At 43.1% G+C, this 26,787-nt stretch overlaps 1 protein-coding gene across 6 annotated transcripts; it reads right to left on the bottom strand.

Annotated features, from left to right (window-relative positions):
• Positions 1 to 3,270: 3,270 nt before the first annotated feature.
• Positions 3,271 to 26,138, bottom strand: Rpp30 (ribonuclease P/MRP subunit p30). Of its 6 annotated transcripts, none has more exons than XM_087590346.1 (12): positions 26,036 to 26,138; positions 24,695 to 24,750; positions 23,045 to 23,121; positions 22,605 to 22,679; positions 20,601 to 20,672; positions 19,436 to 19,591; positions 15,080 to 15,169; positions 7,906 to 8,022; positions 7,356 to 7,385; positions 6,940 to 6,977; positions 6,222 to 6,301; positions 3,584 to 4,009 (listed from the first exon to the last, which is right to left on the bottom strand). In XM_087590346.1, the coding sequence occupies exons 6-12, from the start codon at positions 19,505 to 19,507 to the stop codon at positions 3,900 to 3,902; spliced, it is 537 nt and encodes a 178-aa protein (XP_087446472.1). In that variant the 5' UTR covers positions 19,508 to 19,591; positions 20,601 to 20,672; positions 22,605 to 22,679; positions 23,045 to 23,121; positions 24,695 to 24,750; positions 26,036 to 26,138; the 3' UTR covers positions 3,584 to 3,899. The 6 variants fall into 6 exon arrangements, 5 of the variants coding, with proteins under 5 accessions (NP_001178012.1, XP_087446472.1, XP_087446469.1 ...); XM_087590343.1 differs by having other exon boundaries at positions 23,045 to 23,101; NM_001191083.1 differs by lacking the exon at positions 19,436 to 19,591 and having other exon boundaries at positions 3,271 to 4,009; positions 23,045 to 23,101; positions 26,036 to 26,125.
• Between the last annotated feature and the right edge of the window lie 649 nt (positions 26,139 to 26,787).

Raw genomic sequence — 26,787 nt, 5'->3', positions numbered from 1 at the left:
TCTGTGAACTATATATAACATTCAGTTTATAACTTTTTCAACTCAGCAACTTGTTAGGTTTCAAACCTGAGACAAATGGCCGAGGTGCCTATTTGACATATCAAAGTGGAAGTCGGCCACCAGGTTCTCCCAGCATCCCTCAGTCCGTACCTGTTACAGGATATGGCTGGCAGACCCTGGTCCCTTTCCTAAACTTTTCCAGCCTAGGAGCTGGGTGCCCTTCCCCCAGCTGCCCTTCCCTACATAATCCAATCATTTTTGTTACCTGTCCCTTCTATCTACTCTCTTTGGGCCTCTGACTGCTGCACCTGGTCCCCATCTCTTGCCTCTCTTTTCCCCTCCCCCCTCTCCTCACTTGGTTCAGGGTAATGTCTACTCCGGACTCTCCCAGATGCCCTTGACTCTGACTATGCCCTCCCACATATCTATAGTAAATTTTCTCTTCCACCAACCTAGGAATAATCATGTTCTTTCCTTTTAATTTTTCTTTATTCAGAACAATTTTAGACGTCTTAATAAACACTGTTTTATTTCAGTGTGCATGGACCAGTTAAGTAATCTTGTTTGAGGGTCTAGGTTAATCTTCCTGTCCTTTTACACATCGTAGGGATGAATACCTACATGTGTGCGTTGTTTCTACCCAGCCAGTTTTCTTTTTCTTTTTTTATTCTTTCTCCTAAAAGGAGAATCTTACTATGTAGCCAAGGCTGGCCATAAACTCAAAGATCCCCCCAAATGCTGAGATTATCGTGAGTGACCATGTCAAGCTCTAACTTTACTTACTTTTTTTTTTTTTTTTTTTTTTTTGGTTCTTTTTTTCGGAGCTGGGGACCGAACACAGGGCCTTGCGCTTCCTAGGCAAGCGCTCTACCACTGAGCTAAATCCCCAACCTCCCTACTTACTTTTGAAGAATAAATTGTAGACATCTCTATTAAGGTTGACGTTAGATTGTGGCCACTTTCAAAATATTCTACAGCCTTTGCCAATTGTGAAAACATTAACTTTACATCTGTTTTAAACTTTCCCAACCTAACTAGCAAACACATCAGCGATGACTAGTAAAGTCTAGCGTTTTCGTGTCTGTTGAGTGCTTTTTGATCCTTACTTGTTCTATTGTTTTTTACTTAATGAAGTTTGTCCCTCTTGAAATGAGGATCTCATACAAGTGTTTTATTTATTGAGGATGTGCTGCATCCTTTATTTGCTCTGCAAAGAGGAAATAGGACAGGATGAAAAAGGGGAGGATGTGGTCTCAGGAGAGAGCTATCCTCAGCTAAGCCCTTGAAATGTTCAGGCTCTGGCCCCAGGCTAGCCTCACAGTGCAGTAAGACTTCCCAGGCATTGTGAGGTAAGGTTAATGCTCTGGGGGAAGGGTATTTTTTAGTACCCAATATCTGGACCATCTGGAGGATAGGTCTGCAAGCCTGGGAAAGGGGTCTGGACCGACACTAGCGCTATTTATCATGGTATTATGTTTGAGACTGAATCTGACTATGTACCTAACCGGTCTTGAACTTTGTGTGTTGTCCTGCTTTGCTTCAAAGTCATGATTGGCCTTCCCAAGCTTCCTGAATGCTATGATTACAGGTATGCAGCACCCACCGCTAGTTGTTTACTTTTGAAAACAAGTCAGGAATGGTGATTCCAATCTCTCAAAGGAGATCATTTGAAGGTAACTTTCCTAGACGATATTGTTTCCGGCAGAACATTCTAATTTCATAGTGCTAGAGACTGAACCCACAATTCAGTGTGTCACAACAGTGAGCCACAATCCTAGCTTCTAACATATGCTCATAGAAATCAACTGACATTTAATTTTCTGGTTTCAATGATTATACTTGAGTTTATTCCAATCTAAGATCGTTTTAGAAATCTACATTTTGCCTTTTCACTTGTTTTTTGTTTTTGGGTCTTGTGTAGCCCAGGCTGGCCTTAAGCTTGCTATGTACCTGAGAATGTTGAACCACTCCATCTCTTGTCCCCACATCCCAAGTTCTAGGTAGGGGTGCAGGCTTACATCATCTTCTGGCTTATTGCTTTTCTGTGCTGATTTACAAATTTGGCTTGTCAAAGCTTGGAACTACCTGAATTTACTGTGTTGGTATGACAGAGAGCTTAGTTTTTACCTCCTGTAAGGGTAAGAGTGGAGAGTGAATGGATACTTTCTATATGGCAGGCCCTGCTCTAATGCTTCTATGAATATTAATTGTTTAACATTGGCAGTAATGGCATCTGCAAGGAAAAAGATGAAGTGAGGCAGAGGAAGATTATAGTTTGTTTTCAGTGTTTGCTCTTAACTCTACTAACTTCCCCATAGAGCCAGGTAGTTCAGTATCCCCAAGTGAACAACCTAGCACACCACTGGGGTGGGACCCTGTGCTCCCTGCTCTTTCACTGCCGATTCTGAATCTATCATTAGGAAGAAGTGACAGATGTCTGTGCGTGCTTATTAACTTTCTCTTTGTGAACACCTAGGCCCTCAGCCCATGGAGTAGTTTCACTCACACACAAGGCGTTCTTCCACCTCAACGAACGAATCTAAGTACTCAGTCCACAGTCTTGTCACCCAGTTGATTCTAGATCCTGTCACATTGGCCATCAAATGTACACACATTTTCTTTATGTATTCATCTATTGATGATGTCTAGGCTGGTTTCCCAAGAATAGTATTCAGTGAACAGTCACCGATGCTATTTTCCGTCAGTATGCTTTACATGTGTGTGCACAAACATGTGCCTATGCAATATTTCCCCACTGCCCCACTGTAGTTCCATAGGCCACATTGGCCTCAAACTTGTGATCTTTCTGCTTCAGTCATGGCCAGGAACCTTCACATCTAGGACTCATCAAGGATTTCCTTTGCTCTGTATAAATGTAAGAGTGGATACTGGTTTTCATTCCATCATTTCTGCTACCTATTTGAATATTAATTTCCCCCTTATTTCTGTTACTACAGAAAGAACAAAAGCCTTAAAGAGAACTAAGATAGCCTTACAATCCTGGACTAAAGCTTCACTGACTTTAACCATGTGCTTACTTGCTAATATTTGATCTCAGTAGCTATGTCCGTGAAAGCAGCATACACCCGGTCTTAAACACCTGCCTCCTCATCTTCGGAACACCGTTCTTCATCGTTCCTTCCTGCCCTTAACTCCACCCCGTCCTTGGGCCCTTACGTCAATCTGGCATAAATCCAGGTATTTACAGAGATGGCTGCCTACTCAGGCTAATGAACTTGTTGTTGAAAATTATTTCCAAAGGATTTTTTTTTTTTTGAGCCAAATGCTTTAAACCTATAGCAACTAGGAAAATCAGTATTAGCTACTGAATGATGTCTAACTAAAGGGAGGAATATGTCTTCAGGACAACTTGAAGGCAGGAGGGAGCACATAGAGGGGATAAGCAACTCTTGTGAGTGCCCTTCTCCTTTCACAGGTCCAGGAGGCCTTCAGAAAGGCTTTAACCCGAGCAGGACATCAAAGAGCTTAAAACATAATCAGTTGGTTAAAGTCACCTGCACAACAGAGCTTAAGTCTTCAAAATAACCACTTTTTGGGATAGTAAAAGTTACAAATCCATATGTACCAAGAACAAAAAACATTAATTTATTATTTTTCAATATTTTACAATATCGAGACATCTTGTTTCAGTGCACCTACTGCTATTCATTACTCACATGAAGGGTAATAGTTTTTCTTTTAAAAGTATATCTAAATTAATCGTTAGTCTTTAAAAATGCTTCACTGGGTTTTATTTGCTGTTTTAATGTCTGAATATGAAGCTGTTTTTATAGACTTGGTTTCTAGTTTAGTGAAAACGTCAGCCGAGCGGAGTGTATTTGCAGTGACTGATGAGCTGTGAGGGGAGGAGCAGCGTGATGGAGACTCAGGCTGTCTCCTCAGCCCTCATGTTTAGCTTTCTTGCACGCTGGAAGAGATTCATCCTCTGCTTCTGATGACCGGGGCTTCTTCACTGTAGAAATAATTCCAAAAGCAGTTTTCCTAGTTTCTGTAACACAGAAATCACATTGATAAACACAGTTTTACTGCTGTTTCATTGAGACAGGATCTCACCTGTACCCAGGCTGGCCTTGAACTCCTTACACAGTCCAGCCAACTCTGAGCCTCCTGCCTTAGCCTCCTGAGAGCGGAGACTGCAGCAGATGTTGGTTTACCCAGCATTACCCCATTTTCCTTGGCCTATAGCCCTGTAAATAAGAAAGCCAGAGAGAGCTCTTGAGGGCGTGGGTGCCGGTTATGATCAGTATTTTGACCATCTGGTTTGTTCCTAAGGATTTCCTTTAGGTAAGCTGCAGAGCAGGGATTCTCCACGGCTCTCTCCATGGCATCTGATGAGGTCAGGTCAGAGCCAGCCATAAGTGGCCTAGCAGCTGCTTTATGTAGGGTAAAAAGACAGGGAACCACAAGCATTTTTGCACTGCTCCCACAGCAAGGGCTGTGGTGACCTCTTCCTATCCCACATGCCATCACTATCCTAGTTGTCACTGCACCTCTGTACTGACCAACAGTGGCCTGGTGTACAGTAGCCACCTACCATGCAGAGGGATTGCCTTGTATGCTCGGCTCAGTTAGCAGTGGAGCTGAACTTAGATCTAGACAACTTGTGTTAAGCACGTGTTAGCAGGCTGGGCGCTGTTATACAGAATGTAAGATCCTTACATGTTCAAAATGCTGGGAAGGAAGTGCACTTCGAATAGACATTACAATGAAGGCACAGGACAGTCACCTGCCTGATGAACTAAGGAGCACACTGAAAAGTGACACTGAGGAAGGGCAGGGTGAGGAGGAAGGGGGAAGAGCAGTGCTGCAGGGGATGTGGGTTCTGCCTCTCACCATGGGCTTCACACTCCACTCCAGTACACAAACGGTGCATGTGCAGACCATGGGAGAAGTCCAGGAGTCGGAGGGACCTGCCTCAGGACCAAGGGGACTAATGGGAGGTGGTGGGAGGGAGTGGGTCAGAAGGACCGACTGGAGGAGAGTCTGCACAAAGAGGACTAACGGTGTGTGTGTGTGTGTGTGTGTGTGAGTATGCACAAGAGACTAATGGGGGTGAGACAAGGAGGGTGGAGGGGTATGGAGGGATATATACTCAAAGCACATTTATTAAATTACAAAGAAATGGCCTTTTAACCTAGTATAATATCTTTACATAAGCAATACCCCCAACCCACCCAAAATACGTAACAGCAGATGCATGATCACGTAAACCCAAATGAGAAACATTCTGAGTTATGATGAACACAAAAGTTATAGACTGAGTTTAGATAGCCGGACTTAAAAAAATTTTTTTTTAACATTTATTTATTTTATATATGTAAGGACACTGTCTTCAGACACACCAGAAGAGGGCATCAGATCTCATTACAGATGGTTGTGAGCCACCATGTGGTTGCTGGGAATTGAACTCAGGACATCTGGAAGAGCAGTCAGTGCTCTTAACCACTGAGCCATCTATCCAGACCCAAAAATGTTTGTTTTTTTTAATTAATGGTTTAATATTTTTGTTTCTTTTCTGTTGCTGTTATAGAATACCCTGATAAGAGCAACTCATAGAGTAAATGGGTTTATTTCAGCCCACAGCACAAGGTGAGTCCATCACGGTAGGGAGCTCAAGAGCTCAAGGCCTGAAGCACCCAGCCATGTCGCAGTCCCAGCTAAGGAGCACAGGTCTGAGCGCTGGTGCTTAGCTTGCTTTCTCTGCCGTATACAATCCAGGACCTCTACCCAGGGAGTAGGGTCTTCTCACATCCACTAACCAAACCCTTGCATTCCCAGGGGCTCACTGTAATCTAGATAACCCCTCACAGGCGATTCTGGAATGAGATGGTTCTAGATCCTGTCAAACTAACACTACTATTCCCATTTCTGTTCCTGAAACTTTTTTTTTTTTTTATTTTTTTATTTTTGGCTTTAGCCGGGAGAGAGACCATCCAGTGAGAAGCAGGAGGGAGTCAAAGGCCTCTGAGAATGTGGGCAGAGGACACTGTGGAGTCACTTCTGTAAGGCAAACGACATATAACGACATATAACGCACACTACAGAAAGTAAAGCCTGAAGTGAGGGGAGGGACCAGCGTTTGGTTAGAACTGGTTAGAACTGGTTCCTTATGGGAACTCTGTAGGAAGGGTAACGGGCACACATACGTCAATTATTGACGATGACCTGCCTCTGGGACCCTACGATATGAATATGCTCACCTCCATGGAGAAATGCAGCTCGGCAGTTTGTGGACACGGCAGCCTTGCCTTCATTTTCGGACAGCCCGAACAGCAGCCCTCTGACAGGGTCAGTAAGGACTTCAACCCAGTCAGCCAAAGGGTAGGAGACAACACGAACACAAACAGAGGACAGCTCACCTGGCCACAGTGGCAGACAGACTAACTCTACAGCAGGTCTTAGCCCGACTGAGACTGCACCTGAGAAGCCTCATTTAACTGTTTTCATCCTGCATAGTCCCTCGCCTCTCTTTTCTTCTGCTTAATCAGAAAACCAGGAAAGGGGGGTTGGGGATTTAGCTCAGTGGTAGAGCGCTTGCCTAGCAAGCGCAAGGCCCTGGGTTCGGTCCCCAGCTCCGAAAAAAAGAAAACAAACAAACAAACAAACAAACAAAGAAAACCAGGAAAGGATAAAGAAGTCTACAACTGGTTGTAATTGGCTTGTGAGGCAGCTGATCAGGAAATTTCCAACCAAAGGATAAGGAACATCAGGCTAACTCTAACAGCACTTTTGATTACATTTTCTAAGGGAAAATTCTAGCTCAATGTGATGGCAGAAGGTAAGGGTGCCTGCTGCCAACCCTGTGGCCTAGGACGGATGCCTAAGACCCACAGGATGGAAGGAGAGACCGAACTCCTGAACTTGTCTTCTGATCAACACCCAATAGGAACACATGTTTAAACAGAACACAGAGGATACAAGTTGGCCACGTCATATGGTCCTCTTATTTCCAAAGGCTGACATAAGGAAAACAGAAAATAGAACGAGATGTTATTAACATTTTAATTATTTACAATAAGTAAGTACAACTCAGTATCCAAAGATAAGTAAATTTCATAAATTAAGATCCTTATAATTGTGATAATTTTCTAAAAATAAATAACAAACCATATAAAGGCGTTGTTAACAAGGTAAAGGGAGAAGTAAAACCACTGTTTTCTAGTTATTTCCTAATATAAACATACACAGGCCCAACCTGAAGGCCGCATGAACGGGATATACTTAGCAATCACCATGGCAAATCAGTTAAAAGCACAGACTGGCAGTCCGTCAGTTGTCCTGAGAGCACAGTGACGTTTTAACCACGGAGACAAGGTATTCCATGCTATGCTTACCCTTTCTGCAGCACTGGACAGAATTACGTTCTATAAAACAGAGAGTGAGCAATATTAATCTTAGATAATTAATAAAATAATTGAAGAACTGTATAGAACAAATGACCAGCAATCCCGTTTTAACATTTAAGACTAAAATACTTTCGTTTTTTTTTTTTTTAAAGATAAGGTAGGTAATTAGTGGGAAACCATTAAAAGCTCTCATGTCACACTCAAGGCTGCCAATAATAAAAGCAGAATAAACTTTGTGAATACATCTTAGTGCAGATGAATTAGAAGCTGTAACTTTAACTCACTCAGCGATAATCAACTACTAACTTTTCATTGTGGCAAACTACAAATCCCTTATCAAAACCAGGGGCTTTTGGCACATCTTTCTTCCGTATCTTACTCCTCCCTGGGGAGTTTTTACAAACTCTTGCAAAGCTCCTTGAAATCGAAGAATCTAGTGTCCTGAGAATTTTCTGCTTAAGGCCAGGAGTCAGTTGACAGCATGGACACACTACTAAACCGCCATTGGCAGAAAGCACCCTGGGCGCAGGAACTATACCTTTCCTTTGCAGATCTGCATCAGATTGAGGGCATTGGAGATTGTGTACCTTCTCATGGTTGCGTCTCTGATAGCAGGACCATAGACCAGCTCAAAGCCCAGGCCTCGCTCGATCGCCTTTCCCAGAGATAGAGAAGACAAAGTGTAAACTGTCAAAGACAAGTATGTTAACTACTTCCCCTGCAGTCTGTCTCCACCTCCTCTCTCCCCTCTATGCATGTCTCCTGCACGGGAAGGGCCTGGCTTAAAGAAAGGCAGACCCACAACTCTGCACCCCATCTGTGTGAGAAAGACAGACACGAGGCTATGACAGAGCTTAGTCAGCTGTGGGGCCTACCAATATAAACAGGAACTGCAGAGGGGGAAGACAGCAACGCTTGTGTGGGGAGGAGGCGCAAAGCCGCTACTCACACGGTCCAAAGAAAAGGATGTTCCCATATGTAGGGAAACTGAGCCAACAGACAGCCAAGCAACTTGACCCCCAATGAAGGAAAAGGAGATGAAGACCTGAAGGGCCTGAGGAACAAGAGCGAGGACCCTCACAGCTATGTCACCTACTACATGTAGTTGCATAACTGAACAATGACCGCCATGGCTAACAATGCTATGTGTGAAGAATGGTGTTACTTAGAAAAACACTGTGGCTGAGACTCACGGACCCGTCCCCATGTTGTCTAGCTCTGTTTAAGGTTCATTGAAAGCCAGGGGAAACATGTGAGGGGCTTTAGTATGGAGGCAAGGATCAGACAGGAATTGCTGAAGTCATGTAGGTTACAGTGGATCCTGAATAAGTGCAGGAGGATAGCTGGCCCTGTCCACGCAGGACAGTGTCAGTCTCTGTAGGCCAGCTTCTTCTTTTTTTTTTTTTTTTTTTTTTTTTTTTGGTTCTTTTTTTCGGAGCTGGGGACCGAACCCAGGGCCTTGCGCTTCCTAGGCAAGCGCTCTACCACTGAGCTAAATCCCCAACCCCCTGTAGGCCAGCTTCTATGCAGCTCACTGCTCAGTCCCGGGAGTGGAGGGACTGATGTCGTAGACCTGAAGTCACCTAGAGCTCTCCAGCGAAGGCTCCTGTTCTTCCTTGACGTTTCTTCCTCTTCCCTGCTCCACCCCTACCTGTCTTCCGTATGTCCTGTGGTCTTAACGCTAGAAGCTTTTACATTTTCCTACGTCTTTCCCACTTCTAATTCTCTGGCTTGCATTTCTTCCAGGAATGGCATTTGCTACACCAATGCTGGCATTGCAATTAAACAAGCACCTGTTTCCTGGCTTTTACACTTCTGAAGCTGGTCTAACTGCTTCTCCTCCTCATAACTCGAGGCCACTGTTCACTGTAGAGTATCTAGGAACTGGAATGAACTTGAAGGAAACCCACAGATAAAGAAAAACACTGTTTTGGTCATTTCTAGTTAACTCCTCAGCTATTTCTTTTGCTAAAGTTAATTACACGAAGGAACCTAATCCATATTTCCCTACTGTTCCAGTTGCAGATGCAAATTATTGGGCAGTAGGAAGATGGGGGGAATAAAGGACGTGAACGAGATGGTGCTGGATGACAGACAGATCCCTAAGTGCTTCTAGTTGAGTGAATTTAAACTTTTAAACTTGTATGGGAATTACAGCAAAATAAAAACTTCTTTTGAGAGAGGAATGGGGAAAAATATGATTCTGGTCTTGGTACATTAATCAGGTTCACTTTAAAACTGCTAAGAAAACTCTTGAGAAAAAAAAATTAAAGATAATGTGGCATTGAAGGCTGTGAGTATTTCTTTCATAAAACTTTACTGTTTTAGATGAATAAAATACAGTCATTACCTGGTCTCCTGCTCCTGAGAGCATTTTTATGTAAATTGCTGTAAGCTCATCATGTGATTGTTCGTAATAATGTCTTCAGAGAATGACAGAGCCTGCCTGATTGGCTTTTGTTCTCATGTCTGAACAGAGGGCCTGAATAGGCAGATGATGAGGCTGTTTTGTTTCCCTAAGAAATAGCAGTCACAATGATGTCACCAAGGGCAGCATGTGATGCTTGAATCAGGAGACACTGGTAATAAAATTCCATGTACCAAAAACTTAAGCTGAGCTTTGGAGAAGGAAGAGTGGAAACCAACAGTCTATTCCAGGGCAGCACGCCCAAGGTTGCCCTAACAACCACTGTCTCTGCAGAAATCAGGGCAGACAGCTTTCTAGTGTATCATCCATTCACGTCTCCTCATCTCCCTATTCACTGAACTCGGGGTAGACAGCCTTCCAGTGTATCATTCACTCAGGTCTCATCATCTCCCGATTCACTGATCAAAGCCATATCAGGAAACAGTGAGTTCTCCTTGAGTCTGCCCCCACTGCGGTAATCACTTTCATTTATTTCTTCCATGTTCTTCCAGTTTCATCATATAAATATAAACAACTGTGAATAGGTGTCATGTTTCCTTTTTTCTTACCTAACGTGGCTTGCTACAGTCTTGTCTTGCCTGATTTGAAAGCTTTTCCTTATTGGCCTGTAGGCTCCATTTTCTTTCCTGCTGCCGAGTCCCTTACTACGGAGGTGCAGCAGGCGCGGTATTCACAAGGCCCTGACCAGCAGATGAGGGTCAGCATATCAGCAGGATAAACACTAGAGTGGGGCAGCTGGGTACTGTGAGCCAAGTTGTGTCCAATCCATAAAGATACGTTCCACTCCTACCCTGCAGTCTCAGACTGCAATGTTTACTGGAGACAGGGTCAGTGCAGGTGATCAAATGAGGGGACTGGTGTTCTTACAAGATAGCCAGAGACACACAGGGAAAGCACATTTATAATAAGGACAAAGAATGGTGTTACTATGGTCAGTAAATCACCGCCAGCCCCAACAACTCAAATGCTCCCCGTAGATTTTGGAGAAAGTACAGCCTGCTGACACCTTGACTTCGGCCACATTGTACTTCGAACGGGTAATGTCTCTCAGAAGCCCATGTCCTGGGCACTTGGTCCCCAGCTGTTAGCGCTGGTTTGGAGGCTGTGGAACCTTGGGGAGGTGGAACCTATCTAGAGGAAGAGGGCTGCTGAGGGTTTAGACCACTCTGCTTCCTGTTCCCCATCTCTGTTCTGGTTGCCTTGCTGTCACCACATAGCTGCCTGCTGCTCACCTTCCCAGCCATGATGAGCTGTGTCCCCAAGTCTGTGAGTCAACACAGATCTTCCTTCCATTACACTGCTTCTGTAACATTTCAGCAGTGGTACAAACTGCAAGGAGGGAAGGACTGCCTTTTGGCCCATGCTTCTGTAAAGAATGCCAGGACCCTGGCTTTGTCCTTTATTTCTCTCAATTTTCTGGCCATCATGAAGCGACAATTGTTTTTTTATTAAGTTTTAAATGTGTATATGGTGTGTATGAACAACACAGTTTTTACCGTGATGTACTTACTGTCTTGGCACACCTATATAATATATATAATTCCTATATAGTACAATTTGCCCCAAATGAAAATATGGGCCTCTGTTTCTAGTTTTCTCTCTCTAATGAAAGTGAGTGAATAAATGGATAGGGACCTTTCAGCTTCCAGGACAGCTCACTCTGCGGCTTCCATACCAGATAAAGACTAAATGTAATCCTGGGCAGCCTTTCCGTCCTCACCTCCATCTAGCTCTTATTAAACAACATGTGCTCAATGTTCATACCAGATTTTTTAAAAACAGGTACCAATAAATATTATACATCCCTTTTGTCAAATTTAAAAACTTTTCAGAATTCTTAAACTGAAACTGTGGGTGGGAATCATGCCACAAATACCAAACACTTAAGATAACCGGCGGGTGGTGGTGTCCTGGTGCCGACCTTGCAGGCCACTTTCCTCGCGCCACCCTGGCACCATTCCCCTCATGCATATGTCCCTGCCCAACAGTGACAACTGCCTAATAACGAGCACCTTGGCCTTGGGGAATTGCACGCTGTGCACTGCTCCCCCCACACTTGACTACCGAATGTCACCGTTGCTTCCTAGCCAAGGACACAAAACTGTGCATAAGCTCATTCAGGCAAATTGTCTAGAAAAGAGGTCTCCTAGGTATTAATGTGAAAATATTGTTAAATATATCAAAAATATGCACAGTGGCCTGCATTATTTAATTCTAGGAATGCTGTTTTGTGGGAAGCATTGGCAGTCTGAAGTGGTAAAAAGCAGAGGCAAGTTTTTAAGACAGAGATTGTCTTTTGAAGACAGGAAAAATAAATACACGGACAAGATGACCGCACACTTGGGTCCTCTGTACCTAGCAGTGCCCGAGCACCAAATGCCTGTGAGCTGCTCCCATGTGTGCACCACGGAGGTCTTATCTGACAGGCAGCAGGCGCATCTATCTGAGGCCTGGGCGTGAAGCCGGATGGCCTGGCAGCCTGCATTTGATAAGTGAGCTGTTGCATGCCATAGATTCCCAACTCCAAGGTCGGAAGACTGTATTTAGAAATGCCACCACTAACCTGGCTGGGTTGAGGTTCAGCAGCAGGCTCAGAAGAGCTGATGGATATTTTTTTCTGTACAGTTTTGGCACTTTTCAAAAACCGTTTTAGTAGTATACACTTAGGGTTAGAACATAAATCATCTTACATTTCCCACACCAAACAGACAATTTACTCCCCTCATTTTTTTTTTTTTCTTTTTTTTTGGAGCTGGGGACCGAACCCAGGGCCTTGGGCTTGCTAGCAAGCGCTCTACCACTGAGCTAAATCCCCAACCCCTACTCCCCTCATTGTTATCCCTAATCCTCAGGATCAAGCAGAAACTCCACAAGAAAAAAGGAGACAAAAAGTGAAAAAGATACAATTTTACAACAGGTAAAGAGTAAGGAAACTGTCCACTAAAAATAGTAGTTGAATTCTGACATAAGTCAACATGGGGTTCAGAATGCTTGCTAAACCTTTTTCTTGGATAATAGTTTTTGATAACATAACTGAATTCTGAAAGTCACTGCACTAAAGAATAGATTTAGGTTCTGGCCAGCAAAGCAAATAGTTACCAGCTGCACTGACCTCATAAGTACAAATCGGTCACTGGTGTGAGGTAACGCTACCTTTCCCTCAGTCACTGGTGTGAGGTAACGCTACCTTTCCCTCAGTCACTGGTGTGAGGTAATGCTACCTTTCCCTCAGTCACTGGTGTGAGGTAATGCTACCTTTCCCTCAGTCACTGGTGTGAGGTAATGCTACCTTTCCCTCAGTCACTGGTGTGAGGTAATGCTACCTTTCCCTCAGTCATTGGTGTGAGGTAACGCTACCTTTCCCTCAGTCACTGGTGTGAGGTAACGCTACCTTTCCCTCAGTCACTGGTGTGAAGTAACGCTACCTTTCCCTCAGTCACTGGTGTGAGGTAACGCTACCTTTCCCTCAGTCACTGGTGTGAGGTAACGCTATCTTTCCCTCAGTCACTGGTGTGAGGTAACGCTACCTTTCCCTCAGTCACTGGTGTGAGGTAACGCTACCTTTCCCTCAGTCACTGGTGTGAGGTAACGCTACCTTTCCCTCAGTCACTGGTGTGAGGTAACGCTACCTTTCCCTCAGTCACTGGTGTGAGGTAACGCTATCTTTCCCTCAGTCACTGGTGTGAGGTAACGCTACCTTTCCCTCAGTCACTGGTGTGAGGTAACGCTACCTTTCCCTCAGTCACTGGTGTGAGGTAATGCTACCTTTCCCTCAGTCACTGGTGTGAGGTAATGCTACCTTTCCTTCAGTCACTGGTGTGAGGTAATGCTACCTTTCCCTCAGTCACTGGTGTGAGGTAATGCTACCTTTCCCTCAGTCACTGGTGTGAGGTAATGCTACCTTTCCCTCAGTCATTGGTGTGAGGTAACGCTACCTTTCCCTCAGTCACTGGTGTGAGGTAACGCTACCTTTCCCTCAGTCACTGGTGTGAGGTAACGCTACCTTTCCCTCAGTCACTGGTGTGAGGTAACGCTACCTTTCCCTCAGTCACTGGTGTGAGGTAATGCTACCTTTCCCTCAGTCACTGGTGTGAGGTAACGCTACCTTTCCCTCAGTCACTGGTGTGAGGTAACGCTACCTTTCCCTCAGTCACTGGTGTGAGGTAATGCTACCTTTCCCTCAGTCACTGGTGTGAGGTAATGCTACCTTTCCTTCAGTCACTGGTGTGAGGTAACACTACCTTTCCCTCATGGAATGGGGGAGGGGTGGTGGTGAGACTTGGAAGGCAATGGCAGATGAAAGATGAAGGTATAGGAAAAAGAGAAAATTATATATTAGAATAATGAGAAAAGTCTACGTCAACAGGGAGAAAACCGTCCCTGAACACATGGCTACCCTGCTGTATGGTTCTTCTGGGAGCCAGCATGCCCCAGTGCACTGTAATCTCAGTCGCCATTCCCTGGGGACTTCACACCATGTCCTTTTATATCTCAATTTTCTGGTGTCCCTAGGACTCAGAGTCTTTACCTTTTCTTTTCTGTCCTAATGTCAATAGTGAGGTTTTAAGTATCTCTCATTATTAAACATCGATTTGAGAAATATTTTTTATACATTTTAGTTCCTAAGCTTTTCAAAACATGTCTCAATAGTTACTCGACTCCTTTCTTGATTTTTGGGACAAGGTCTAAGTGCGCTGCTGCTGGTCTGGAACTCCTGGCTCAGGTGCCTCTGGAGTAGCTTGGAGTGCCAGCACCCTCAGCTAAGATACTTTCCTCTCTCTCTCTCTCTCTCTCTCTCTCTCTCTCTCTCTCTCTCTCTCTCTCTCTCTCTCTCTGTGTGTGTGTGTGTGTGTGTGTGTGTGTGGAACATCTTTACATTGTCTACTGAGGCAGGGCCTCACACTTGACCCCAGAGCACCTGACTCAGTCTAGCTAGTCACATTGTTCCCGTCTGTTTCCCCCACGCTGAGAGTAAAAGCAGGTTGCCATGCTGCCTGGTGTTAATGTGGGTGCTGGAGATTCGAACTAAAGATCTCATGCTTGCACAGAAAGCACTGTATTCCCTGGGCCTCCCTGACGCTCCCAGCTTAGATAATTTCTATCTGAAGCCTGCTTTCTTCTTCTTTTGGTCAGTTTAGAAAAACAAAATTCTCTTTTCTAAAGTTGCTCCATTAATCAATTACCCGGGTTCTGTTCCCTAAGAACAGAGATTTCTTCTGTTCTTTTTTGAACTGCAGACAAGTTTCTACAGATCCAAGTTCAGCAGACAAAGAGCGACACTTACCACATTAATAGGAGGTCTTTTGAAGTAAAATGGTAATTTCTCTGTTACGGTGATACAGACTAAATCCACATCTAAGTGTGTACAAGCAACCTGCCAAGAAGAAAAGACAGATTCCAGAAAATTGGCACTTACTGGAAGGAGAGACGTGGTTGTATCCAATATACAGAAACATAAACAGTATGTCTTACTCTGCAGACGTCATGGTAGTTCTGTGTTGAACTGTAATAAACTATTACGAGGCCAGTTGTTTGCTATGCTTTCAGGTGTGACTTGGATGGTTTAAGTCTCACAAGTCAGTGCCTGAGGGTCCTCTAGCTCATCACACTTCTATCTATGAACGAGCTGGTTAGTTAGGATCAGTATCTAGAGTTTTACTTTGGATCATTCCAGAAAAGAGAAGGTAACTGTTCTGGAGCCCGAGGAGTTGGAAGGCCAAGAGGAATGCATGCACAGTGCATTTCTCCACAAGCTGTTTTCCTGAGCATCTTTCTTGCCAGGAATTGGCCAGCCAGACTACTCTGTGGCTAAGAGATAGCGCACCACGGCTGACGGCCTTTTCTTCATATACTAACAGAAACAGTTTAATGAAGTTCAAGCAGAGCTGAGAGAAATCAAATGAGAGTGCATTTTTACCTTTGTTTGTTGAGCAATTCTCCACACTCACCTCTAATGGAGTTTTTAAAGTACTTGTATAAACCACATAGGAAATAAATGAGACAAACACAGCAACCAAAACAGACAAAATACTTAGGGAGGAAAGGAAAGCTATTGACAGGTTACAGGACGCAAGTCAGGAGGGCCTAGATGACAGTCATTCAGCTGCTGTTTTATAAATGAATGAGCTCTTATTTATGAATGGATTGGTGACTTCGGATCAGATTTATAGAGGTAAAAAGGATTGGCTGTTCTGTACCATGTTGAAGAGATGGCTGGGCAGTTAAGAACATTTATTTACTGCTTCTTCAGAGGACCTGGGTTCTGTTCCCAGAACCCACATGACGCAATTCCAGTCTCAGGGAATCCAACACCTTCTTCCAGCCTGTGAGCATTAGGCAAAGATGTGTGTGGTTTACATGCACACATGCATGAGAATACTTAGATATACATAAGAAAAACAATAATTAAGCCGTGAGTGCTAATGCATTCTTGCTGAGTCAGTGTGTGCAGTATGGTAGGTGAAAGGTGGTGTAAGGAACCGGGAACAAAGTCCTGGCAGTCCTGGTAAGATGGGCACAGTTCTTCAGCAGTGACTCACTCACTCACCTCTCTCATTTTCCTCAGAATCTCAGCCGCAGTCATTCCTGCTCCAGTCCCACGGCTCAGTGGTGACTAGAGGCCATGTGGCTGAGCACAGTCAGAGTTCCTTGGTAAGCCCGAGACACTATGCTCTCACAGAAACCCTTGAATTCTACAGAATCTGCACATCTCTCTGCAGCAGCTGTCAACTCACAGAGAGTAACTGAAGAAAAGCTCTGAAGGGGAACCGAGCTGAGCCCAGCATCTGTTCATTTTTAGTAACACAGCGAGGAGCGCTTTAGCCACCACCATTTTACTTCATCGTTGTTGCTGAGAAGCAGACCTGGGTCCTGAGAACGCCAAGTGCTACCACTGAGCCACAGCCCTGGTGACCATTGAAAATTGATATGCTTGGACCAGCACCTACAGACATACATTTTATAGAGACTCTAGGATTATATTCTATAGCTATAAATTCCACACAGGCTAGGGACAAAAGTTCTCATTGCCAGACCAATCACAAAAGAGAGGCTAGAATAACAAACCGTTCCATTTCACTTAAGTAAACTATAAAGAACAGACTGTGCCTTGTTTTAAAGGATGGGGCATATTCGTAATTACAGAATTCGTATACTGTAAGGTACAAAAGCATGGTGACAGGAGGGACGGGGGAGACAGGGGACAAGAAATAGGTAAATATTTCTGAAGAAACACAGAAGAATGCTTGCAGTAGTCACCTCTGGAGTGAATGAGTTGGGAGCTGTATTGGGGGAGGTAATTCTGAGGAGATGTGTGAGAAAGTCAGTGTCGACTGCCCCTGGAGAAGTTTCAGTTGGGAAGGCACGGTTTTTATACGTTATTCCTGTGCTGTTTGAAGTTACTCTCACAAACCTAATTAGTTTTAATGAAAAGATTGTGTATTTGTAATGATTCTGTTCAATGACTCCCTAGTAAGGCTGAACTGGGTTCCTCTGACTCGTGGGAAAGGCGTTGGTGGAAGGACATGTGTTGCTAAGAACTTTCAGCCATAGAGGACAATTTCATTTGGCTCCTCTGACCTCTTGAATTTAAAATGTTTCAGATTGAATTATTTGGTGGTTTAACTTTCTATCAATCCAAATGTTCACCTGGTTCATTCAAGGAACTATGTGATGCACGGGCACAGGCCCATGTTTTTAGCACTGGGGAGGCTTAATCTAATATTCCCCAAATCATTAAAATAATTGAATTACGTCTAAAATGGTTTTGGAGCTAAGTATCACAGTTTTCTCTGGAAATTGGTAAATTGATATACATTTACTTAGCCATCTTTAACATTTTTTTTGGGAGAAAAACAGATCTATGATGGACTAAGAAAAGTTTGTCACCATGAAAATATACAAGCATATGTGTATCTTGTTGTTATCGTACTCAGAGCACAGAGGGTAGGAGGGAGCCATTGCCGCCCTCTACCCTGGGTGTCTTTCATTGGTGTCAGCATTTATTATTCCACACAAGGAAGTCAGGCTTGCCAGGACAGAGGCCCACAGATGTGAGCACCTTTCAGATGCATGTGTGTGCACAAGGCTCACCTAAAATGTATCACATTTCCAGTGATTCATCCAGTAGAGGAGAGATAATAATCTGTAATTTAATAATTATCCCACAGAAGTCTGAAGCTGAAAGACTTAGGCTGTGTCCTGAGGATGCTACCTTGGAAGATGCATTCAGATATTCTCCAACATCATGGGTCTGAAAGACTGCAGGAGCAGGACAAGACCAGAACATTTAAAACTACTTCCTTGCCAGGGGCGGTGCTTGTCTTAGAACTCACTACGCACCTGCTTCCGCCTCTGAAATGCTGGCAATGGAGTTCTGATAGTAAAGGCCACCACACCTGGTCCACAGCAGTCTTTGATGATTAACAACTTCCTTAATCTATCACAAATACTTGAGAATTAATACAATCTTGCATTTCATAAAAGAAGCCCCCAAAGCCAGGGTGGTATGGTTTGTGGGTCCACAGGCATCTTAGATAAGCTGAGGTTCTGTGGTGCTTCCCTCTGTTAACATGGATAGCAGCAGAGGCCGAGCACCAAGACCCTGTGCCAGCATCCTTAACCAATGGCTCCCTCTCCTGGATAAACTGTGCCAGCATCCTTAACCAATGGCTCCCTCTCCTGGATAAACTGTGCCAGCATCCTTAACCAATGGCTCCCTCTCCTGGATAAACTGTGTCAGCATCCTTAACCAATGGCTCCCTCTCCTGGATAAACTGTGTCAGCATCCTTAACCAATGGTTCCCTCTCCTGGATAAACTGTGTCAGCATCCTTAACCAATGGCTCCCTCTCCTGGATAAACTGTGTCAGCATCCTTAACCAATGGCTCCCTCTCCTGGATAAACTGTGTCAGCATCCTTAACCAATGGCTCCCTCTTCTGGATAAACTGTGTCAGCATCCTTAATCAATGGTTCCCTCTCCTGGATAATCGGGAAAAAAGATGCGCCTACAGTTCTAAAATTTTGCTTAAAAAATGGTCAGCCCGAAAACATACACAGTAACATCATATGGACTCAAGCTATATTTAGAGACATATATGCATGCAATATATATTAATGAATAAGTAGACCATGGGTTTGAAACAGAGCAAAGAGGGGGATATGGGAAGATTTAGAGGAAGAAAAGGCAAGAGAAAAACAGAATTAAATTACAATCTTAAAAATAAACAGCAATAAAAAAGAAAATACTATAGTTAAAAAAATGTGTGTAAGATTAAAAAATGTTTTGGCAGACAGGACCTCTTTGGTCCTAAGTTAGGGAAACATAACTCCATCTAAAAGTAATTATACCTCATTCCTGTCAGTAAATTGTATTCCTTTAAAAAGTATTTCAGGGGCTGGGGATTTAGCTCAGTGGTAGAGCGCTTACCTAGGAAGCGCAAGGCCCTGGGTTCGGTCCCCAGCTCCGAAAAAAAGAACCAAAAAAAAAAAAAAAAAAAGTATTTCAGGCTTTTCTTCCCACTGTAAGCATTTAAAAGGACAGGGGCAGTCTGCCCTGAAGACAAAGTGAGCTAAGCTCTCTTCTCTTCTGAAAAAGCAACAAAAAGTCAATTCTAAAAGCACAAAAGGAATTCAACTCACAGAGGCTCTCAAGAGTACAGAGGGGAACGGGTGGCTGGTATGTGATTGATTCTGACACCCACAGTGGCACATGGCTTACATCTCAGAGCTTGCAGGGGAGGAAGCCGGGCTGCAGAGGGAGGGGCCCTTTTCTTCTGTCACTGGTAGAAGATAAGGCTAGAAATTGAAGTGGTTACTGAGTAAAAGAGATGACTATACTAAGGAGAAATGTTAAGGGAACAAAGTACATAGAGAGAAACAGGAGAAAACTCATGAGCCATTTCACATTGACGCCATCAAATGTCTACCAGGATGGCTCAAACCAAACCAACCCAACCCAACCCAACCCAACCCAACCCAACCCAACCCAACCCAACATGCCACTTAAATATGGCCCCATGACAGTGGTTTTCAACCCATGGGTTTCAACTTCTTGGAGAGGAAATTGAAAGATCCTTCCACAGGGATCATAGATAAGATATCCTACATATCATTTATTTAAATTTCATAACAGTAGCAAAATTACAGTTGTAAGGAAGCAATTTAAACAATTTTATAGTTAGGGGTCACTATAGCATGAAGAATTGTACTAAAGGATTGCCTTAGGAAGGTGGAGAACCACTGCCCTATGAAATCCCAGAACTTTGAGTGCAAACAGAAAGTTCTAAGTTTCCAGATGGGGCCTGTTGTCAGCTTTAGTTGCAAATTTGACACAACCTAGAATGACCTGGGAAGAGAGTCTCCAGGAGGGACTTTATCTACACTGACTTGGCCATAGATTATGTCAATGGGAATTATCTTAACTAGGACAATCAATGTGGGAAAACTCAGTTCCCTGTGGGAAGGACTAATGCCCAGGCAGAGAGTAGTGTGATAACGGTGGTGTCTTGAACTGTTTAAGAATGGAGACACAGCTTAGCACAGCAGCCAAGTGCACAGATAAGCCTCTCTCTCTGGTCTGGCCTGACATGTTATCAGCAGCTGCTTGAAACTCCTGCTCTGGCTTCCCCACAATGATGGACAGTAACGGAGCCTTTCTCCCTGTTGTTTTTTACCTGGGTATTTTATCCCAACAACAGAAATGAAACTAGAAGTGGGATGAACAAGGTACCTCCTATGGAATAACGATAGACACATTTTATATATATATATGAGAAAATGCTACTCTGTTTCATCTGTCACTTACATGAAAAAGTTTTTCTGTCTTTGGAAACACTGCAACAATATCATACAGCCGGACCCTTGAAGAAGTTGCTCTCTATAAGACAAAAAGAATGTTATCATTCAGTAACAAGAAATATAAACAGATGCCTGGTCAACTAGCAATACTAAACATCCTCAAACTTAAACCAATTCTCCTGCCTCAGTCTTCTGTGATGAGGTGTGAGGTAGCATACCTGGCTTCAAGTCCCTGTGTTCACCACCACTCATCTGAGAGAGAGCTGACACGGGAGAGCATACATTAGAAGTCATAGACTTGGCTAGATTTCCATGACCCATTCAAGGTAACAAAGGTGGGAGCCTTATAGGGTACAAACGTCCTTTTTACCCAAATTTGTAACCATTCAGAGAATATAGAGAAATGCTAAATTTCTTTTAAAAATGGAACAAAGAGTAAATCCTGAGACAGCTTTCTATTGTACAAAGTAATCAATCTGTGCATGTGTAGATGAACTTTGCCCCACTATTAAAAAAATGACTAAACTCTAGAAGCTGTAAGCTTGCAGCTTTGTATGTATGGGAAAGAAAACACAGAGACAGGTGATACCCCACTTCTTGGAGTAAGAAAGAATGCATCTAATTTTTTATTTTACAGAGCTCGCAGTAAAGAGACTCCTAGTTTAGGGAGACTTTGGATATTTTAGAGAAGCTTGAACTTTGAAGGAGACGTTGAATCCTTCAGAGACTGAACTTTATTTACTTTGGTTTCTGAGACAGGGTTTCTGTGTAGCCCTGGCTGTCCTGGAACTTACTCTGTAGAACAAGCTGTCCTTGAACTCAGAAATTCACTTGCCTCTGCCTCCTGAGTGCTGGGATTAAGGGAGTGTGTGCCAACATAGGCTGTTGAGACTAAACTTTTGAATTGTTTGAAATTTTAAAGACTGGGATTTTCAAAAATTGGAATGCTTTTTATTATGATACTATTACACATATGAGATCCTGGGGAAGAACAAGAAAGGAAAGGTTATGGCTTAACAGTGATGTACTTGTGTGTCAAGCTGACAAGAGGTCAATTATGCTGGCTATTGCCAACTTGGCGCTAGAGGCATTTGGGAAGAGGGAACCTCAATCAAGAAAATGCTCCCACTAATCCTGTGGTGCATCTTCTTGAATGATGACTAACATGGGAAGGGCAGCTAATTATGGTCAGTGCCACTCTTAGAATGGTGGTCCTGGGTGCTATAAGAAAGCAGACTGAGCAAGTCATGAGGAGCAAGACCGTAAGCAGCATCTCTCCATGGTCTCTGTATCAGCTCCTCCAGGTTTCTGCCTCAGGTTCCTGTTCAGACTTCTTTTAATGAAATGATGGAGTATGATGTTGAACTGTAAGGTGAAATAAACATTTCCTCTCCAGGTTGCTTTTGGCCATGGTGTTTCATCACAAGAAAAACACTAAGACAGCCCTCAGTGGAATTGGTTTAGTTTGTCTTTTCTGTTGTTATTATTATTGCTATTGCTATTGTTGTTGTTGTTATTATTATTATTATTATTATTATTATTATTTGATAGACATAGCTAGATAAGACCATTTCATATGTTGTGGGTAATTCTTATGACTATGATACACAAACTCATAATAACAATACTGTTCAAAATAAATTAAAATGCCAGATGTAAGGAAATACTTTTGGTCTAGGATAGGTGAATATACCAATAAAATACATTTACTGTTTAACAGGTAAACCTTAAACCTGATAATATACACAAAAATGAAAAATATATTCAAATGTACAATTCCTGAATGCTGGAATCATGGAATATTTCTTTTTTGTCTGTTGGGACCTTTTAGCTTTTTGGAAGAGACACATATTGCATAGCTTCTACACACAAGGGACACAGGCAAGTATCATGGATTTGAGGGATACAGGGGGTGAAAGCATAGGGTGAGCTGGAATGCAACAGTATTTAACATTAGTTAATATAGCTAATACAGTTTAAGAGGCAAATGGAGAAAAAATAATAAACTTACCAAAACATTACAGTGAGACGGATCTGTAACTATAATTGTCAATCTAGTTAAAATTTTAATTGGTCTTGATTTTCCCTATGAACAAACAAACAAAAAATTATTAAAAGAGATAAAACATAATTGATTCATTGTCTTTTCACAGTGGAAAATAGTAAAAATCACAAAGGACAGTCAAGAGCAACACAGCACACTTGTTCCACAGGAATTTATAAACAGCAGAAGACGATGCTATGTTCATCCAGTAAATCGCATGGTGAATAATGTAACAGTTGTAGGACTGGAGAAGGGCACCAAACCTGACCTGATGGCAGTGAGAAACTGACGATGTGACCCTGACTGGAGGAGGAGGCAGGTGAAGCTCAAGTCAGCGAACTCCAGGTGAGCGTGGGTGTGTTTGAATTGAATGAACAGACTCAACACTTAAATGATAAAATGCCTACCTGTACAATTGGTAAAGTTGTGAAGAGCTCAGAAACTGCTACTGGCTTTTCAATTTCCTACATCAAAAGAGACACAGCTGCTCTGGTTATAGGATAAAGAATAAAGCACAGCAAAACACTTTATCTCTCAGGGGGAAAAAAAAACAAAGAAAGCTAACCTCTGGTATTCAAATGTACTAAATAGCTTTACTCTTTCTTTCTTCTTTCTTAAAGAATTATTTATTTATTTTATGTATATGAGTTCACTGTAGCTGTCTTCAGACACCCCAGAAGAGGGCTTCAGGCCCCATTATAGATGGTTGTGAGCCACCATGTGGTTTCTGGGAATTGAACTCAGGACCGCTGGTAGAGCAGTCAGTGCTCTTTTTTTTTTTTTTTTCCGGAGCTGGGGATCGAACCCAGGGCCTTGCGCTTCCTAGGCAAGCGCTCTACCACTGAGCTAAATCCCCAACCCCGCAGTCAGTGCTCTTAACCACTGAACCATCTCTCCAGCCTATTCTCCTTTTTTAAGGCAAGAAACTAAAGGGCAGATGCTAAGAACACCAGAGGACATGAGTAAAGGCCAGACTGTGGTGGTGCATGCCTACATGCTTTTAATTCCAGCACTCACAGAGACAGGAGGATCTCTGAGTTCAAGGTAAGTCTGGTCTCGAGAGTAAGTTCCAGGATAGCCAGGGCTATACCCAGAAACCCTGTTAGGACAAACAAAACAACCCTCAAAACAAAAAGCAATCTTGAAGACAGAAATGACATATATACAGTTGTTTGCTTAAAAAGAAATATACGTACTGACAGTCTATCAAAGAGAGAAATCAATGAGTTCATGAGACCATGGCAACAAAGTAAACAAGAAGATATACTATGCTTTCAGTTCATTTAAGAGCAATGTACTTTTAAACATCTTTGAAGGTAACATAGTTAATATGAGCTCAAAGTCAGGATTCCTTAGGCTGCATTAGAGTTTCTCATAAACAAAACAAAAGTCATTTGTATGAATATATGTTCGATTGTTCAACTGCTAAAGTAAGTAAATGCAGGGGGTTTTAAGGAATACAGCTGGTACACTGCCTTCCAAAAAGCACAAGGTGAGTGCACAAGGCCTTCCCTATAGGCCTGTAATCTCAGCACTGGGGTAGTAGAGGCAGGAGGTCATCCCTGGCAACAAAGTGAGTTCCAGACCAGAGACATGCAAGACCTTCCCTTAATAAAAAAGAAACACGCTTAGATGATTGATCCCTGACTGCCAATTAGACTGAATTAGAAATGAACATGGAAACATATCTCTGTATATTTCTATAATGGTGTTTCCACCCTGAATGGGAGCTGTGCTACATCATGGGTTGGGGGCCTGAGCGAGCGAACTAAAAGGGACAATGTGAGCAGAACCCCAGCATTCATCTCTTTCTGCTTCCTGACTGAGGAGAAACTGTGACCAGCCATCTCATGCCCCTACTGCCACGATGGGCTGTACCTTCAGAGTATAAGCAAAATAAACCCCTCCTTAAGTTGCTTTTGCAGGTATGTGGTCATAGCAACAAGAAAAGTAACTAGTACTTATACTTGTTTCTAGTTCATATTCCCAACTCCAGACATGAATATTTAGAAATACTTGTATTTAGTAACCAATTAACCCAAGAAAGTCTCCTTTACCCGTTTCTTTTCCTTAAAGTCAACAATGTGATTGATGGCAACAACTGAGTATCCCACTGAAAAATAGAAAAATAGGTTATTTAAAAAATATTCTTTCTTGTTCACAGTGATCATACTGATATGAGATTCAAGAGTATGGGATGAGGCTAGGGATGTAGCTAAGTGTTAAAATGCTTGCTTAGCATACGCAAAATCCTGGACGCAATTCTAAGACCTAGACAATAAGGGGGCGGGGCAGAAGGCAGATCTGAGCCCTACTGTTTATTGTTACTTAAGGTGGAGTTTCAGGTTCTTCATCTGTCACATGATGGTAACAGCAGACAGGAATTTCAAGTGTCATGAAAATGATGTGAAACAGCCCCAGCGTTTTAGAAGAGTACACATATTTGGCTGTGACATTTAGAAGCCAGGAACATATTTAGGCTGTGGTTTATGTTCACACAATGTTAAAAACTCAGATTTATATGTCTTTCTGTCACCTTTGACATCATTCATTCACTTCTTCTGCGATACCCTTTCTATTTCCTCTTTCCTAGGGAGCAAAGGAGGGATGACTCCCTCACACCTCTTTTGAGGTACTACTCTCTCTACACTGAGACAAGGAACACTACAGGCCTGCCTTACCATCACAACAGTTAGTGTACTGTTTGTGATACGTGCCCTCTCCCCAATGGATTTAAATCACGACTCTTATCTATTAAGTTGTCCAAATACCGACAGGATGATAGGGTATTGATATTTAAAGATAATGCATAGTAATGACAAAAACAAAAATCAAGTAACAAAAAGCAAAAAACGGTCGTTCCTCTTATCAGGCAGCCCAATAACTCCCTGCTTTCCTTCCTCTACAAGGGTTTTGAGAATCTATTATTTGGCAAGCCCTATGCCAGGTGAGAGCTCCCATGATCAATGCTCATCCTCAAGGAACTTATAATGCTCTAGAAAAATAAGGTAACACCCTTTCCATTCTCTAAGCTTCCACAGCAGTTCCTGCCCATGACCCAGCTTTCTGTATTTGACAGACGTCGTGTGACTCAAAAAGAGCCGGCTTAGGAGTGCAGTCCGTTTCTATCATTTATCAGCTCGTAGGTCCTATGCTAATCTCTCCACCCCCTGGGCCTCTGTTCTCTCCCTCTGCACGAATGACTGGGCAAACACAAGTAACAACAGTTTTGTCAAGAGCCTCTGAGTTTCTCACGCAGGGGATCCGGGTGATACTGCAGCTATAATCTGCCTCTAGAGACGTCAGGCAGATCCCACGCGAGACCCGAATAGCGCCTGAAAAAAACTACCAAACAAAGCTGGATGGTAGGGAGGACAACGCGAAGCCAGAAGACTCACGGTGAGCAGCGGTCTCCACGAGTCCGCGCAGAGCCTTCAGGTCTGAGCCCGCTCTTAGATCCAAATCTGCGAACGCCGCCATGCTGACATCCCAAGAGAACCCGCGCGCAAGTCTGCACAGCCGCTGTGTTGCCCCTCAGGCATGCTGGGAGTTTAGGTTGTTCCTTGGGCATCCTGGGATTTGTAGTTTTCCCTTCTCAGTCAGCAGAGACTTTCCTATCCCCCTAGAGCCCGCCAAAGTTAGTATGCTGATCTGAAATACATAGTCTCAAAAGCAGATAAACTGAACAAAAAATGAAGAGACATTGAAAGTTGTTTTTCTTTCCTGTTTCCACAGTACATTCCATTCTTTGAAAATGGCCGCAAAGGGTTTTTTGAAGTACTTGGTCTGTGGCTAAAGATTATCTAAACTCTTTGAGCTTTGACAATTCCTTACAGCCAACATCTACAACCACAAGATGGCAGAGTGATCTCAAAGATGATGGCTTATCGCCAGCATTCCCTTAGCGAGAGGACTGACAGGGAGGGGCAAAAATAAAAACATGTTTTACAATTTTTCATGAGAAATATAAAAATATCATTTGGTGTTTCTGCTTTAAAATGGACTCTTAAAAAACAAACTCTTCAATATTGACAGATCAATTATTCACCAACCTAAGATGGTGGCATGATTTTCAACCTACTTGACATAGAGGGCCAGTCCATTACCCCTCTTCATTCAGTCTTCGTTCCAGCATGCGAACCCTTTGCGC

Source organism: Rattus norvegicus, chromosome 1 (genome assembly GCF_021556685.1).
Source record: "Rattus norvegicus strain SHRSP/BbbUtx chromosome 1, alternate assembly SHRSP_T2T, whole genome shotgun sequence".
Lineage (NCBI taxonomy): Eukaryota > Metazoa > Chordata > Mammalia > Rodentia > Muridae > Rattus > Rattus norvegicus.
Note: the sequence above shows the minus strand (reverse complement) of the source record. Positions and strands in the feature narration are given on the sequence as shown.